Here is a 17,445-nt window from a genome sequence, read left to right on the forward strand (position 1 = left end):
GTGGAAGTGAAAAGCATAGTTTCTGTAAAGCTGAAAGTAAAAGATTAGAAACAGAAAGAAAAGAGCAAGAATGGGAGATGAAACTTCAAATTCAAAAGACAGTCCCTTTAACTGAGGAAGAGGATTGGGAGAACCCTTTTTCCTTTCACTGGCGCCCGGCGCCTGCATCCTGCTCCCGATTCCAAATTTCGCGGGGTCAACAACTGGCACCGCTACTTCCTCCTCTCCCTGGGCTGGAGACAGCACCGCCTCCCGCTTCCCTGAAGGGCCAAGGGAAACGCACGCACCGAGGGGATCCCACCGGCTGGAAGCCCCTTTACTGATTTCCTCTGTCTGCACTTGGACCTCAAGGGTCTGCGCGGCGCGCCCTGCCCGCACCACCACCCCACGCCACTCCTTCCTCGCCGCCCCCCGCCCCGCTGGAGCCCAAGGCTGAGAATCCGGTCCCAGCACCCGCCACCCCGCCGCGCCCCGCCCCGCGCCCCCCCCTCCCCCAGCGCCACCGTCGCCGGTGCTGCGGCACCCGCCCCAGGGATGGGAGTCGTGGCCCCATGCAGCCAGCACGGGCGCCAGGGTCGCCGGCAGGACAGGAGAAGGCGCAGGTCCCTGCTCCCGGGGGCGGGGCCCGGGCGGTGGAGACCCCGACGGGTGCACGGAGGGAGGCGGCCTACCCGGGCCCTCACCTGTCCATGCTCTGGTGGGCCCGCGGCCTCCCGCAGTGCAATGGCTATTACCTGGCGGCGGCGGCGGCTCCCCTGGCCTGCGGGGCTCGTGGCGCGCGCACCGGGCCGGCCTGGCGGCTGCTCCCGCCTGGCCAAGTCGAGGCGGCGGCGGCGGGGCCCGGCTCCCAGGCCCGCGGAGCTCGGGGCTGGCTGACCGGGACTTTCTGGCCGCTGCGGTGGCGGGTCCCCAGGCCGGCGGGGTCAGCCGCTCTGCCCCCGCGTCCCGCGCCAGGGCAGGAGCGCACGGCAGGCCCAGGGCGCGGCGCGCAGCCGGGCCTCGGCCGCCAGCCTCGAGTCGGGCCCCGAGGACGACGTTCCGCCGGGCTCAGCGGGGCTGGGGGCCGCGCGCTCCACGAGGACCTCTGGGTCCTTTCCCCGCTCCACCGCCCGCTCGACGCATGGGGAAGACTCCCTTCCCTAGGAGAGTCCGCCCCGCGCTGACAGAAGCGGGCGCACAGCGTGCACGCGGTGTGCCACAGCCCGCCTGTGGCGCCCGAGAGCCCCCAGACTCCTCCCGGGGACCGCTTGTCCAGGCAGGGCCGCAGGAAGAGGGGGGCGAGGCGGCGGGGCAAGGACCGCGGCGACTGTGTGGGGGATGGCAATGGTCAGGGTGCTCAGGAGGGTCGTGCTTCCGCGCAGGGGGCCGACGTGTGTCCAAACACACTCGTCGGAACTCTGCAGGTGGAGGCGGTTCCCCACGTACCTTGGCCCTCCGAGTGTTCTCCAAGCCGGCTCGGAAAATCCCCGGCTGCAGGACAGGAGGGAGCGTGGGAGGCGCTTGGCGGCAGTCAGAGCCCTGGGTCCTTTCTGCCCACACGCGCTGCCACGCGCACAGGTGGCGGTGGTGTGGGGATGGCGGCCTTCAGCGCGGCGGTCCTGGCGGGCGGCCCCAGGGGGGGCACTGAAGCAGAGGGAGAAGGGGGCCCACCGCCGCGGTGGGAAGCCCTGGGGCTGAGCGGAGGCCCACGGGGCTGGCGGTGGGGGGGGGGGGGAGGAGCGGGGCACGCGGGTCAGGAGGTGGCCATGGGTGAGGGCCAGGCGGCCGGCCTCGCGGTTGCGGGCAGCCCCTCCCCTCCCCTCCCGGAGCCCGAGCCCAACGGTTGGAGCCCGCGCCCCGCCCAGGCCCCGCCCCCAGGCCGCCAGCCCGCCGTTGCCTAGCAGCGCCTGGCTGTGATTTGACTCTTAGCCTCGCGCAGCCACCGGGGCCCTGACACTTGGCGGGACTGTCCGACTGGGCTGGACGCTCTTCGCGGAGCGCACCAGGTCAGTGCTGTGACCCGCAGCGATGGCCTCCTGGTTTGGCGGCCTCGGCCTCGGCCTCGGCTCCGGCTTAGGCCATTCCCTGGGGCGAGTGGGCGGCAGCGTGGCTTCCCTCCCAGCACACCTCTCTGACTTCACCAGAGGTGTGCTGAGGAAGGGGACGCAAAAGCTGCCAGACTTCCCCGACTCGGGGAGAAAGGAGACGGAAGCCATTCAGGCGACCAGACAACCCGAGAAGGAGAGACAGGCAACTCCAGCTCGGAGAGAGACCGCAACTCTGCGGGAAACCCTCGAGGAAGGAGGCACGGGGCTCGCCTCCCTGCAAGAAGAAGGCAGTCACCTGAGGGAAGAACTGGAGCCACGGAGACAACGGGCTCGAGCCGCTCCTGTGGTTGACCCGAACACCCTCGACGCCGGGACACAACTAGAATCTGAGGTGTCTCAACTGAAAGGGATCGAAGGTCACCTGGAGGAGGAAACCCAGCATCCTCCAAGGACCACTGAAGAGCAAAAGCAGAGGAAGGCACAACGCCTTCCATCTTGCCAAGAGCAGAAACGGCAAGTGGGCGATCTTAAGGAGGCGCCCGAGCCCATGCCTAGAAAACGCGCTCAGCTCTCTTCAGCCGGGGAGGAGGAAAGCGAGACTGCGCAGAACACCACAGAACACATCCAAACCCCGTCGCCTGAGAAGACCCAGCCCGTGCAGACAAAACCTGCTGAGATTTGTCAAGGAGAGAGAGCGGCGGGTCTTCGTCGGCCAAACGGAAGTGAAAAGCATGATGGGGCCAAAGCTGAAACCGAACCTTTAGGAAAAGGGAGAGAAGCGGCAGAAGGGGAGATGAAACTTGGGACCGAAAAGACGATCCCTCTGACCGAGCAGCTTGATGAGCCGGACGAAGATGCGACCGGTCCACGAACTCAGACGATCCAGGCGCAAGACTGGGAGAGCCAGGGCCTTCCCGCTCGCCTAGCTTCGGCTGCCTCCGTCCAGGATGTGGGGGGCCTCCAGCAGCAACTGCAAGCATATGCTTTCGAAAGGGAACGAGTGTTGGCCGTTTTCGACGAGAAGGTGAGGGAAAACAGCCACCTGAAAAGGGCATATCACACAATGATGGACCTGCTGGTGGCCAAAGAAGCAGAGCTCGGGAAGCTGCGAGGCGAAAATCAGACACGGCGCCCTCGATCTGACAGCGGCGGTGAGGACATGTTTCAAGAAGCGATCCGGCACTTATCACGCCTCGTCCGAGCCAAAGACATTGAAATCGGTGCCTTGAGCCAGAAATGTCAGACTTTACTGACCATCTGGCAAACGTCCAACGCTGGCCATGAGGTTCGGGGCATGGACGCGAATCAGTTGGAGGAGCTTCTCCGGGAACGGGACACGTTGAAGCAGCGGGTCAACGTGCTGGAGGAGTGGCAGCGGCTGGTGCTGACCAAGGTGCACAATCTGCAGCGGGAGTCATCCCAACTTCAGAAAGAACTCCCACCACTCGAGGCACGGGCCTTAGTGGACAGCGAGGAGAAGTGTCGGCGACAGATGCACTCTGCCGCCCCGTTCCCCCGTCCTCAAGGGGATGCGACCCAACTCCGGCTCTTGGGGAAGAGACTGGCACAGATGCAGCTCAGCCTAGAGCAGCTCTGCAATGCCAAGGAGGTTCTTTTGGGTCCACCCGACCTCACGTCACCACAGCCGCCCGCCACATCGTGGCGGACTTGCGAGGCAGCCGGCTCTCAGGAGGCAATTAAGTCCGAGGCGCTGGGCGAGTCTTCAAAAGGGCCGCCAGCAGAGGTGGAAGCCTTAAGGAGAGCCACGGAGGAAAAAGACGCAGCCATCAGAAGCCTCCAAGAGGAGATTCAGAGACTGTCCGAGGCGATGGCCGCCACCTCGGAACTGGAGAGAGAAAGACACGCACAGACGGATTCCGAAATTCAGCGGCTCAAGGAGAAACAAGAGGCTTTACAGAACACGCTGGAGGACAAAGAGCTCTTAATCAAGGCGCAGAGGGAGGAATTCCTCTCTCTGAGGGAAAACCTCACGACCCAAGCGAGTGAAAACGAACTTTTGAGGCAGGCGGTGACAAACCTGAAGGAGAGAATAGTCCATCTGGAAGTGGATGCGTGCTAAGTCAAACAGGAAAATGCAAAGCTGCTGGAAAGGTCCAGGGAGAAGGACACCGAAAACCAAGCCTTACAAGAGACGAACATGCGCCTCTCTATGATGCTGAGAGAGAAGGAATTCGAATGCGTCTCTGTGAAGAAGAAGGCTCTGGCTTTTGAGTGCCTCCTGAGAGAAAAAGAACAGGGCCGGTCTGGGGAATTAAGCCAGCTTCTCAATGCAGTGACCTCCATGCAGGAAAAGAGCATTCTCTTTGAACAGGAGAGCGATGAGGCGGCGCTGGCGCTGAGACAGGAACGAGTGGAAAACTGCGCCCTGCGGGAGGAGGTTCACCTTTTGCGGGACAAGGAAGCGCGCTTAGGCCAGGAGCTGGGGAGGTCTCGGATGCAGGCTTCAGAATGCGAAGACTGGCATCTCCAGGCAGCGCGGCTGGCAGAAGACAGAGCGGCTCAACTCAGGAGGAAGGTCACGGCACTAGAGGAGAGGCTCCTGTCATCTTCCCACGCCATGCAGAAGGCGAGCCAGCGGGCCGCTGCCCGGGTCGGGTCCCTGCAGGAACAACTGACTGCTGTCACTGAGCAAAAAGAGGAGACTGCCCTCCAGCTGTCCGCCTCCCGGGAAGCAGAGAAGCAGCACGCCGGAGCCCTGGCCAACCTGAAGGTGGTCCTGGCCGAATGGATGCAAAAGGCAGACGGTCTGGAAGGGAAGCTGAGGTCGCTGCAGGGACAGCTGGAGAGAGCGCAAGCTGCCTCGCGCCTGCAGGAGGAGCAGATCGGAGAACTGCAGCGACAAGACGAGGCCCGACAGGAAGTGCTGGAGGACGTCCAAAAGAAGTGGACCGACTTAGTGAGCACCCTGGAAGGAAAAGCAGACAAGGCCCTCCTGAGAAAGCCCTTCACGGACGCCTTGCAAAGCGCCAGACACGAACGCCGGGAAGCGTTCCGACAGATGGGAAGCACCCTGGGTGTGGAAAGGGAGGAAATGGAGCAGTTGCTGCAGGAAGAGCAGGGCGGCCTTACCAGATGGGTGACTGGGTGGCTCGGATCCCGCAGTGCCCCCGACATGCCTCGGAGACCCAACCAGCAATCCGAGCTCAAGACTTCCTTCTCAGAGCTTATTGTGAATTTTCTAGAAGCTGAGTCTCAGGGAGCTTCTCCACCTCGACAGCTCCCTGCTCAGCCCAGGAAGCGTCCCGAAGCACCCGCAAGGAAGAGACTGGCTAAGAACGTGCCAGCTCTTCTGAGAACCACCCTCGCAGCCACCCCCAGAAGATCAGACGGGAATCCCTGCTCCCCAGCCGTGTCTCTCATCGACCCACCCGGCCCCGGAACCGGAGGGTCTGGGCACCTTCTCTTAGACGCCGTGACCGACGTCGTGCCCACGGGCACACCTTGGCTGCTGCCACCCACCAAGAGTGCTGCCGGGCTGCTCCAAGGCCTGTCCAAGCCCTAGAGGCTCCCCAAGCCGCAGAGGACATGACGGCGCTTTTAGGAAAGCCGGTCCCTCGCTGCGGGTTCCTTAGCACAAAGTGGCCTTGTGCTAAAGGTCACAGGTTTCTCTGCGGCTTTACTGGAGCTTTCAAAGAAACAGCTATGGTTCACGCTTTCAAAAGGGTGTTGCTGCAGGTAGTCACCCAACTTAAAGCGGACGTCACTTCTCTGGAGAGCAGGCGCAGCACCGGTGGGATCGCAGGCTGTGGGCCAAGGACGCTTTTGAGTCTGTTTGTCACGCTGTCACTGTCTCCGAGGAGCTGGGGGGCGTGGGGTGGGGGGTGGGGGTTGGGTCTGGGAGGTGGGGGGGTTGCGGGCGGGTGGGGGGTGGGGGGTGGGAAGGGTGGGGGTGGGGGGAGGGGGGCGTTTATTGAGCTTTCCCTTGGGGAGCGGGAACCTAACTTGCCTTAGTGCTGCAGAATCAGAAAGCGCGCGAGGGCGCCCACTCCCGGGACAGTAGGAAGAAAGGGGAAGGGCACCAACGTGCAAAGGGCATCCAAACTTCACAAGGAAAGCTTGGTTTCCCCCGGCTCGGTCCTCCTCCTCTTTCCACTGCCTGGGAAACCGCCCTCGGGTGCTCTCCTGCCTCTGGGACAGACAGGAAAACTCCTAAGCACGGGAGGAGCTTATTCCCTGCCTCGCTTTTGGTTGAAAAGCCAGTCACCAGACGTCAGAGATCTTTGCAAGGGTTTACGAACTGCATCTTGTTGTTTTCCAAAGCAGGGGTCTGTGGTCTGTGGTCCGGATGGACACCGACTGACTGAACCGGCGCCTCGCGATGGGCATGGAAGCTGCTTCGGCCCCCAAGCCCAACAGAGGGCCGTGGTCAACCCCCCCCCCGCCCCGTTTCCTCAACAGCCCCTCCAAATCTCCATCGCCTGCCTCAAGCGGGATCGTCCTCATACCATTCGGTACCCGAAGAGATCAGAGGCCAGCTAGTCAAGAACTCTCCGTTTCCCACACCCCCCCACCCCCGTTTGAACATCCCTCTACTACTCTCCACCCACCCCTCCCCTTTCCCTTTGGTTTTCCAGGAAGAGGGATTCAGCTTGGCAGTTCCAGAGTCCTGGCTCCACGTGGGGTGCCCTGGGAACCATCTGCTCAGCCTCCCCCAAAGATCTCGTTCCCTCAGTTTGCCAGCTGCTTTCTCTTTGGCCCATCTCTTTCCTTAAGCCGCTGAGCACACCCAAGTCTCTCCCAGCATCCACACCTCTCCTTTCTGCTCCTCTACCACCGCCTTCTCTCTCTACCTGTCACGGCTAAGCTGCTGCCAAAAGACCTCGACTCCTCGTCAGCCATCCAGTCATCACCTTGTCTCTCAGCGGCTCCTCGAAAGACTCCCCACATCTCGTCGCCGTCACGTCCTAGCAAGAGGCCAGGGCACGCCCTTCGGTTCCTTCGTCTTCCTAAACTCTCTGTGGTGTCTGAGGAATGCTGCCCACGTCTTCAGTCTCTGCAAGTTCTCTCCACCCTCTTTCTCTGGGGGATGGCCCCCTCCCCAGGTGCCCTTCCTAACCTCAGACCCTTCTGTCTCACTTTCCTCTGCGGCTTCTCCTCCTGACCACTTCTCAAAGGGTTCTGTTCTCGAAGGCACGGTCTTCAGGGAACAGGAACGCCTCAGGTCTCAGAGCAAGCTCATGTGCTCCTACGATTCGACTCGCCCCCGGATGACCAGGGCTTCTGAGTGCATACGACTGACGTCACCCTGCCCCTGACTCCATGCTGCTTTCTCTAACTGTCTGCTGGACGCACCTCTCAGGATGTCCAAAGGCTTCTCAAAACCGACACGTCCAAAAGGGAGCCCGGTATCCTCCAACAAAACCCTCCCCCTCCTCTTACCTTCCTTTCATCACCTCAGAAAACCTCTGCCCCCTCATCACCCAAGAGCGAGAGGCCTCAGGGCCATGCTTGAGCTCTCTGTCTCACACACTTCGCAGCCTACCGACTCCCAAAGGGAGCCGAGCGCCTTCCCTTCTTTGCCGTCCCCGCTGCTCTGCCGCATGCCTTCCTGTCTCTTGCACGCAACCAGCCCAGTAGACTCCTTACTGATCTTGCCGGCTGGCCTCCTGGCACACCGCCCCCCCCTCCCGCTTGAATCCATCCTCCACACTGTTGGGAGGGTGACCCAAGAGGAAAACCCTGCCGTTACTGACACCACGGTGCCCGGCAACCACAGGGGTGGACGTGGGCAAGAAAGTAACCAAAGTTTCTGAGGTTGTTTTGCAGAACAACAGGAAGATGGCAGAGCAGAGAGCAGCTTGATGGCAGCCCCCCGGCCCCCGCCCGACTGGACGTCATGCAGAGGCTTGGACCAGCTGAAATGACGGATCGCCCACTTTCCGCGTCACGGACAGAGATCCTCGGCGTGCAACACATCGAAGCCCACTGACTTGGCACTTGTGACCCACGAAGAAATACGAGCGACAGTCGCACCTGAGCAGAGGACTCTTCAAGCTTCACCCCCAGCGCTCTCCTGGTCCCACCCCTACCCTGAACCCCAGATAAATGCCCCAACGTTTTGTTTTCCCTTTGAGGAGGCGGGTTTGAGTTTTACTCCCACCTCCTTGTCTGGCCGCCTCTTGATCATAAACTTCTTTCCTTGCTGCAACCCTAACGTCTCACTGATTGGCTTGGCTGCGAAATCGGGTACCCAGACCTGAGTTTGTGTGTGGTCCCATTGCTTCCCTGCTTGAAAGGAATCCAGGGTTCTCCACTGCCTGCAGGCCAAACTGGAGCAGAATCTCCAAGGCCTCGCCCCTGCAGCCTTCCTCCCTGCTCCTCACCCACACGCGGGCCACCCTCCCGCCACGTGCGACTCTCTGCAGACCCCAAACAGGTTCTGAGTCATATGACTTCAAGCCCAGGAGCCTCATGGTGGCAGGGTAACTCCTTCAATCCAGTGCACACTGGAAGTCTTTAATTTTCCTCTGCCTGACCTAGATGGCGAGGGATGGATTCCTATGCACCTTAGGTTGATGGGGATTTCCGAACACTGAACAGGTGAGTTCAATGGCAATTTCTTATTTATTTACACAGGCAGCCTATGGGACCACACTCTACACCATATGGAGCCACATAGGAAAGTGCACTTGGGGAGAGAGTAAATACGCAAGGTGGTGGGGGACAGTCTTTGTAGCCACAGGAGAGTTGCGGTGTTCCCTGGTTCCCACAGGAAGGTGGGACTGGCTCATTTGAATAATTTCACAGGTGAGCAGGAAACTTGAGACCACTACTTGGGGAGCACCCATGCCTGCTCCCTGTGATGAAGGGGTTGTTTGGCGAGGGGATCTTATCTCTGGGAGCTGTGGAGGAGGGAAACTTGCAGGTAGGCCATTTGAGGCCCTCTTTGTTTAGCAGGTTTCAAAGCAACACTTCATATTGAATCTTCATCTCAGGCCTCACAGTACAGTTGTCTCTCTCATGCCTTGACATCGTCTTACACCCTGGTGATATCTGAGACATTTAGGGAGGAGGAAAAATGCTTCCCTGGGAAACAATGTTGGCACTAGACCAGGAGGGAGAGGGGGTCATCGACAACCTTGAGTGTATGAACTTTCATTGATGTTCACTCGCTTGATCCCAAGAGAATTCCCAAGCAGCCAAAGGTTCTGTGGGAGAGGTGACATCCTGCAGCTCCATCATATTTGGCAATGGAGGGAGGACAGGGGAGGGCACCCCATCTGGCAGGTCACACATGCCACAGGGCCCAGGTTTGGATCCATCCTGTTGCAAGGAAGCCTTGGTAACCTTCCCGCACTTGGTTTTGTTTTGTTTAGTTTTGTTTTTGAGGAACATTAGCCCTGAGCTAACTGCCGCCAATCTTCCTCTTTTTGCTGAGGAAGGTTGGCCCTGAGCTAACATCCGTGCCCATATTCCTCCATTTTATATGTGGGACCCCTATCACAGCATGGCATGCCAAGCAGGGCCATGTCCGCACCGTGGATCCGAACTGGCGAATCCCGGGCCGCTGAAGCAGAACGTGTGCACTTAACTGCTGTGCCACCGGGCCGGCCCCATCTTCCCGCACTTGTTGGATGCTACTTCCAGGACTAAAGTGATAATAGGCAGCTGGGGATGGAGGCTCAGCGTCTGGGAGAGATTCTGTTTCCAGAAGAGGCCAGTGCGTGGCCAGTAATTGCTGCTCTAATATGGCAGAATGCAGGGCCAAGGAGGCGGGCTTCCTGCATCAGGAACCCACAGACAACTTACGCACATCCTGCGTTTTCCAGAGACTCCAGGATGCCTGAGAGGAGGTTGCCGAAGCCTCTACCCCACAAGAGTCTCCGAGGGCTCTAGTGGGAGGGACTGTTGATTTTAATTTGGACAGCTCCTAGAGTCCTTTGTTGGAGGGGGTCCCCACTGAAGCTGGGCTCATTTATAAGTCACAGCATAAATGGCCTTAAGTAAAATTTGTAGACAAGGACTATATTGCCTCCAGAAGCAAAAAGGGATTACATGATATTGGATTGTACATCCTTCACAAGTGTGTCAAACAAATGTCCTCGAAGGAGGAGGTCACAAAAGTCATGTCATGCCTGTACTCCTGGAGAAAGGGGGATCCGGTGAAGGTCTTGTCTGCAAAGACTGCCTGTGAGAGCAGAACGGCTTAGGTCCCTGTGGGTAACAAGGCAAAAACATGTCCCCTCAGAGGTGATGGCAAACTGTGGCTGGGTGGATGTTGAAACAGGCTCTGAACAGAGCATATTAACCAAATCTATAATAGCAAAATATTCAGCCACGTGTAAATGTAGTTGTGCCCAGGAGGTTTAAGTGTACCAGGATTTATTTCCATCAGGTACAGTCAGACACAAAGATACAGAAATAACTGTCACGAAGGAAGAAGTTTTCTCTCCTCACAGATTCTGAGCAACAGAAGGCAGGGTACATACACCATGGAGGGCCACACAGGGCAGCACCAGGGTCGGTCAGGAGACAGAAGGAGTGAGGGGAAAACGTGGGCGAGAGCCTTTCGTGTGGATTCCACGGGAAGGAAGGAGTGAGGCAGGGTGAGCAGGTGTTGGCATGGCTGGTTTGAATCATTTCAGTGGGCTCAGGGCACAGCAGTGTCCCTGGTTGTCTGGTCCCCGTCCCTGGGGTGACGAGGGCAAGGGAAGAGTGGCCCAGAGTGGAAGAGCCTCAGTGAGGAGGGGGTTGAGGGTGTTGACTCTAGATGATTACGTATGAAAGGATTGCTCAGAGGAGTCATTTACTATCTGTAGCAACTTGTTAACCCTGGCAGAGAAGTTCCTCCAAGGTTGCCGAGGCCTCAGATGTCAAAGCCTTAAATACAGAAACTAGAAAACATACTCATTTCACTAGGTATAACCATAATTTCAGCCCTTGTGTAAAGTCCATGAAGGTTTACTAACTAGGGCATGTTAGCACATGTTAAAGTTAGTTCAGAAACTATGTTGTGGAGGAACAAAGGCCAGTTAGAACCCTTTATCTTTTTGCCATATAAATTAGTCTAGTAAATTTTCAATTTCTAATTGGGCCAAATTGTGAACCTTTCTGGAATTAGTTCTTTTGTGTGATTGCTTCCTCCGCACGTATCCAGGTTTCTCTCCTTTATTTATCTTTTGATTGGTCTGATGGTCACAGGATGCACTTGGGGCTGGGGGATTGTCTTTCTGCTCTGCTCTTGTTTATCAGTTTTCCATCCAGAGAGGCTCAGGTCGGGAGCATCAGGGTTAGGGCCTCTCTCACAGCAATGGTTGTATTTAAATCAGGTTTGAATTAACACCTTCACTGTGCCACAGGGGTGCTGTGCATTGTTTTCCTCATAACCCTGAAGATCAGAGTTTTGTGCCACCCTGGCTTAGGTGACAGAGTGCATTGGAGGAGCCCACGGCCCCCACCATGCAGACTTTGAGGGGTGGAAGCCATCTTCTGCTGCAGCCCTACCTTCTCCCCACTGGGCACTGCTTCCCTCCCCCAACCTTCTCTCCGTACTTATTCCCTCGGGATATTTTTGCCTGGAGAGTCACAGTGTTTGTGTTTCTCCATTGGATGACATGTGGACAGACCTTCAGGGTGGTTATGTGGAAAGGAACCAGGTGTCGGGCCTCAAAGACAAGTGTTCTTTCCCTCCAGGAATGCCAGTCAATCTCCCCAGTGTTGAAGTCCACATCCAGGAGGTCATTTTGTCTATGGCCAAGGTGGGGGCCTCGAGCCCCTTGATGACCAGATTAGTCCTTTGGCATGCTGGTCAGTAACAAAGCTAAGCACAGCCCAAGTGTGCTGGTTTAGAGTTTCGCATTGGGAGAGAAGTAGAACACCACACGCTTCCCCATAGGCACTTGTTCTTTTTGATCTGTGCCTGGGCCATGGGCTCCCATGCTTGTGGACCTCGAAACCATTATGGCTCTGGAGAGCCCCTGACAGCAGCATGATGAGCAGCAGCACAGGAGATGGGTGAGCTCACTGCCTTTGCCTGAACAGCCCTGACTCTGGAGGGAACCAGGGAGTCATTCTGAAATCTTCCTGGGGTCATGGCCTTCTCCTTTCCTCAAGCCAAACAAGGGGTCATCCCCAGGACTGTGCTGGGGGAACACTTTCCCAAACAGTGTCTCTGTGACTGCCCCAAGCAGCCACTGATGGTCATCAGACTAGACACAGTGACTAAGGAGCATCAGCCTGAGATTCAGGAAATGGAACTCAAGCATCCACCAGTTAGGAGGTTGTGTTGTCGCTGCCCTCTGGTAGGAGGCTGGGAGACCACCTGCCAGACACAGGCCACACCTGATGGCACCTCACTCTGGGATAGAGTCAACTAAGAATAGGTCTCGCTTTCTGGGGAAGAATGAGACACTGGGGTGGGGAAGAGATGGCAGCATCCACTTGAGAGAACAGAACATGAGCTAAAGCCCAAGCTGGCCAGCAATGGGCCCTCACTCCCCAGATAGTAACTGCTGCCAACGACCCCGATAGTTAGCAAAGGAGTAGTTAGTGAGCACTGCCCAGGTGTCCTCAGGTGAGGTTGGGCCATCCTCCTTGTGATGCCAACTGTTTTAGTCACTTCACTCCATTGGTGAGAGGGAGTTTTCCACCCTAGACTCATGGGGGTGGCTAAACACAGTACACTCAACAGTGGACAGGTGGAATGGACAGCAGTTTATAAGTTTATCACATATTCTCACAGCCCCAGGAGGAGGACAGCACACAACATGCAGGGCCACATGGGGACTGCACTTGGGAACAGATGGAACAAGCAGAGGTTTGGGTAGGAACAGGACTGTGTGGTAACAAGAGGGTGAGGTGAGCCCTGGTTCCCACAGGAGGGTGTGGTGGGCTTGTTGGAATGATTCTGTGATAGGGAACTGAAGCCTGAGGTCAGGAACAAGCAGGCACTGTGTCTGCTCCCTGTGATGAGAAGGGGTGTTTGGCCAGGGGACCTTATCTGTGGGAGAATAGGGGGAAGAGGAGTCGGGAATTGCAGTTAGGCCATTTGCAGTCCCCTTGATTTATCAGATGTCAAGACAGGTCATAATATTGAATCTTAATTTCATGCTTTATGTCACAAGAAGTTATTAAAAATAATTCTTGGCTCTGGCCCGGTGGTATAGAGGTTAAGTTGGTGCACTCCACTTCAGTGGCTCAGAATTCACCAGTTCGGATCCCAGACACAGACCTATGCATTGCTTATCAAGCCATACTGTGGCAGGTGCGCCACATATCAAGTAGAAGAAGATGGTCACAGATGTTAGCTCAGGTCCAATCTTCCTCAAAAAAGAAAATTCAATTAATAAGTAATTCTTCCTAGAAGTGATAATATAGTTCAGCAATATGCTAGGATAGAAAATAAACATGTAAATGTCAGTTGTTTTGCTACGTACTAGCAATGAACATGTGCACAGGATAGCAAAATTAACAGTACACTTGGGATCACTAATAAAAATAAAAGACTTAGGTGTAAATCCAACAAAACTTGTCCAGGACTTGTATGGCAAACTCTACACAACACTGACAATAGCAATGAAACAGCTAAATAAGTGGAGAAAGATACCATGTTCCTGAATTGGGAGAGAAAGTATAGTAAAGATGTCAATTCTCCGTAACTGTTATACAGATTTAATGCAATCAAAATGCAGTAAATTGGTTTTGTAGCTAGAGACAAAGTAATTCCAAAATCTATACGGAAAGAGAAAGGAATTAAAATAGCTTAAACAACTCTGACAAGGAGGAAGTGGGAGTAATTGAGCTACTCAGTTTCATAACTTATTATACAGGTACCGTAAGCAAGACTGTGTAATATTTGCAGAGGGATTGACACATAGATCAATGGAACTGAACAAAGAACCCAGATATAGCCCCAACAAATATGCCCCACTGATTTTTGACAAAGGAGCAACAGCAGTTCAATGGAAGAAAGTTGGTCTCCAAAGAGACTAGAGCTACTTAAGGCTTGGGAGCAAATCACAGGTCAAAACTTAGGCAAACGGAAACACAGGGAAGGAAGAAAACGCTTGACTGAGGTATACCAGGTGGTGATGGAAAGGGAGGGATAGTTGGCGCCTAGCTCAGGAGTAAAGTTGCAACTACCCAATGACAGCTTATTTCATCTTTCTGAATTTAGCTGCTTCTAATTGACTATTTCCACAGGCGCTGGTGATTTTCCCGTCAGCTACCACACTCCAAACTCAGGTCACCACTAATTGTGTATACGGTGCCCCAGACTCCGTTAGCCTTCCCATTAGCATCATTCTCAGGCTATATGAGATGGCAAGATGCTCTCAGTAGCTTGAAAGGTACATCCTCCCAGGTTCAAGTCTGGCCAAAAAGAGAGCTCTTCCAGACTTAGTAACTCCTGGTTTGGTTCAACTTCTTGGATTCGTTCAGATTGGACCCACCTGGTCACCGCCCTCCCCTGCCCCAACACACACATACACACACTCCTAAAGTATCACTGGGGTGTTCTGGGTATCATTGCCAGGCCGTGGTAAGGTTCTGCTCCCCATGCCAAGCATGGAGCCTCTTGTGATACAAGTGGACTGAAAGGAGAGTTTAGTTCTTCAGAATAAACTCTAGCTGTTGTTCGAGAAGAAAGCAATCCTGGACAGCCAAGGCAGCAAATGTCCACTTGAGCCTCTTGGGGAGAAAGGCCATGGTTCATGCCCAGCTTTTGCTCCCAATATTAGTGTTCACAGGGATCGAAACTCCAGTTTCTCTTTTCTTGACTTTGTCAGAGGAGGCAGATTAGCCGGCAGCCACCTTCTCTGGCTGGGACATTGTTCATGGCTCCCCCAGTACAGTCGCAAACTTGGAAGCATCATGCAGCTTGAGATGGTTAAGCTCACCATTTCCAGACTCTACTGCTATGTCCTAAAGTTTCAGCCCCTTGATCAGGAGCTTAAATGGAATGAGCTGGCCCTGCCTGAGGGAAGCCTTTGGGGTGGCCCCACAATGAAAACTGACCAGAGTCCTCTGAATCACCAGTTTTTCTGAATCAGAGGCTCAGCAAAGAACACAAGAATTCTTTGCTCATTGATCAACAGAGGTGTATTGGTGCATCTGCCTCCACCTTCTTCCAGTCCCCCTCAGCCTCCTCATCCAGACCGATGGGATCCACACCTTCTACTGTGTGTCGTTGACACTTCTTACCCACACACACGAGTGGACTGTGTATGCTGCTGAGCCCGACGACTATGCTTGTTCAGTGGCTTGCAATACCCTCTAGGCTGAGGATGAGTCAAAGAAAGTGGTGTATTTCATCTCCTAACCTCTACCCTTGGATAAACTGCCCCACCTCAGCCGCTCTCAAGGTCATTTCTACTTTGCTTATCAGTGACACCCATTGGTTCCACAACTGAATGAATAGGAAGCAAGCTTTTAATATCCGATCTCACCCCGAGGGAGACAGTAGTCATGAGTTTCTGTTGTTGTGGTTGGTTGGTTTGCTGGCGTCCACGTTCATCACCAGAGGTGGGACAGGGCAAAAGCCAGGCAGCGTCTGGGCGGCGGCGCGTGCGCGAGCAAGGAGAGGAGCGCGCGGCTGCTGGGCCGCCGTCCTGGGAGGCGTGGGAGGCGTCGGCGAGCCGCGCCTGCCTGCCCAGAGCCGAGCCCGGCGGAGTCCGGCCGCGCTGTGCTGCTCTCTCCCGGGCCGGGCTCGTCCGTTCCCCCGGCGTCCGTGGACGCCGCTCCGTGTCCCCGCTGGGCACAGCAGCCCGGGCCCTCCACAGCCACGGCCGCTAGCCTGGGGAGGCCCTCCTTCAGCTCCCGCTCTTCCTGCTCGCCGGACACGGACGACCAGGGCGCCTGCGAAGATGATTCCATCTGAGAGAGGTACCTGGGGTGCGTGGGCCTGGGGGCTGGTGGGAGGCGAGCGTGTACCTGAGGAACAGGCTTGTGCGCCAAGAGGTGCCCGTCAGGTCGCGGGACAGCTGTGCGGCGCGGGGAGCGAGGGGGTCTCTTCGTGCGCTTCAGGCGTTCGTGGGACGGGCGGTGTGTGCCGGGCACGGGGCCAGCCTGGGCATGCGGTGCCCGGGAGTCGGGCGCTGAAGCGCCACCCGCGGTCTTGGCTTCTTGGCAGGACAGACGCGAAGTCGATAAGGACACTGGTCTCGAGGCGTTCTGAGGAGTGCAGGTCTCCCTCTTTTCGAGGCTACATTCCGTTGGGGTTTTCACGAAGCCTGTCGTGGGCCTGAAGCTCAGGCCGGTTCAGGGGAAGTGGCCTGTCGAGGGCCACATAATATTTGTGTGCAGAGCCAGTGCTTTCCAAAGCCCTTGGCTGTGCCGAAGGCTACCTGTTAGGGGTGCAGTGGGGGCTGTCCGGGGAGCGTTGTGAGCACAGGTATGTGCCCCACACTTGAAAGTCTGGCAAAGAAAGCGTGAGGCTGGAGGGTGCTCCGTTCGTTCCCTCCTTCCACAGAAAGTCTGGAGAGTTGACTTTGGGACAAGTCCTTCCTTTCCTCTGGTCGGTGCGTGTTCGGTGGCCTGGACACTTGGTGAGCAAGACTGACAGGCTGTTTGACGTACTGGACCTCACAGCCCGGTTGGAAAGGACAGACAGGCAGCAACCAATTACCTAGGAGATACGTAAAGGCAATTTTGTGTTGAGTGTTAAGAAATACTAGATGGCCACTAGATTTGGCCTGGGCCCGTAGTTCCCCTCAGTGATGGTTAAGTTTACATGTCAACTGGACTGGATCATGGGGTGCCTAGATATTTGACTAAACATTATTGTGGGTGTGTCTGTGGGGGAGTTTCAGGATGAGATTAACATATTGATTGATAAAGTCAGGAAAGAAGATTGCCCTCCCTAATTGTGGGTAGGCCTCATCCAGTCCATTGAAGGCAGGAATAGAACAAAAGGCAGAGGGAGAGAGAATTTTCCCTCTCTGCCTGTCAGTCTTCCAGCTGGGATGCTGGTCCTGTCTTGCCTTTGGACTTGCATTGAACTTACACTATCAGCTCTCCTGGGTCTCAGGTCTTCAGACTGCAGGTCTTAGGGCTTCTCAGCCTCCGTAGTCATGTGAGCCAATTCCTTATAATAAATTAATATATATACTGATGGTCCCCTGACTTACAATGGTTCAACTTACAATTGATCAACTTTACAATGGTGCAAAAATGACACATATTCAGTTGAAACCATACTTGGAATTTTGAAGTTTGATCTTTTCCCAAGCTAGCTCTAGACAGTATGATGCATGTGATCCCGAGGCGAAGACTGAGATACTCACAAAAAATTGCATGAGATATTCAAGACTTTATTATAAAACAGTCTTTGTGTTAGATGATTTTGCCCAACCGTAGGCTAATGTAAGTGTTCTGAGCACATTTAAGGCAGGCTAGGCTAAGCTATGGTGTTCGGTAGGTTAGATGTATTAAATGCATTTTCAACTTATGATATTTTCAA

The 17,445-nt window shown here is 55.7% G+C and overlaps 2 protein-coding genes across 2 annotated transcripts in view; one reads left to right on the top strand and one right to left on the bottom strand.

The window, feature by feature from the left end:
* The window catches only part of LOC123276113 (uncharacterized), a 153,296-nt gene extending 151,101 nt beyond the window's left edge, over nt 1-2,195 (bottom strand). Inside the window, exons 1-2 of the mRNA XM_070506539.1 lie at nt 2,107-2,195; nt 1,426-1,899 (exon numbers count right to left, since the gene is read on the bottom strand). Of these exons, the coding sequence (XP_070362640.1) occupies nt 1,426-1,899; nt 2,107-2,195 (563 nt within the window). The remainder of the gene's footprint in view (nt 1-1,425; nt 1,900-2,106) is intronic.
* LOC123276646 (ATP-binding cassette sub-family D member 2-like) overlaps nt 1-17,445 on the top strand; it is a 182,108-nt gene that overhangs the window by 76,453 nt on the left and 88,210 nt on the right.

Source organism: Equus asinus, chromosome 3, assembly GCF_041296235.1.
Source record: "Equus asinus isolate D_3611 breed Donkey chromosome 3, EquAss-T2T_v2, whole genome shotgun sequence".
Lineage (NCBI taxonomy): Eukaryota > Metazoa > Chordata > Mammalia > Perissodactyla > Equidae > Equus > Equus asinus.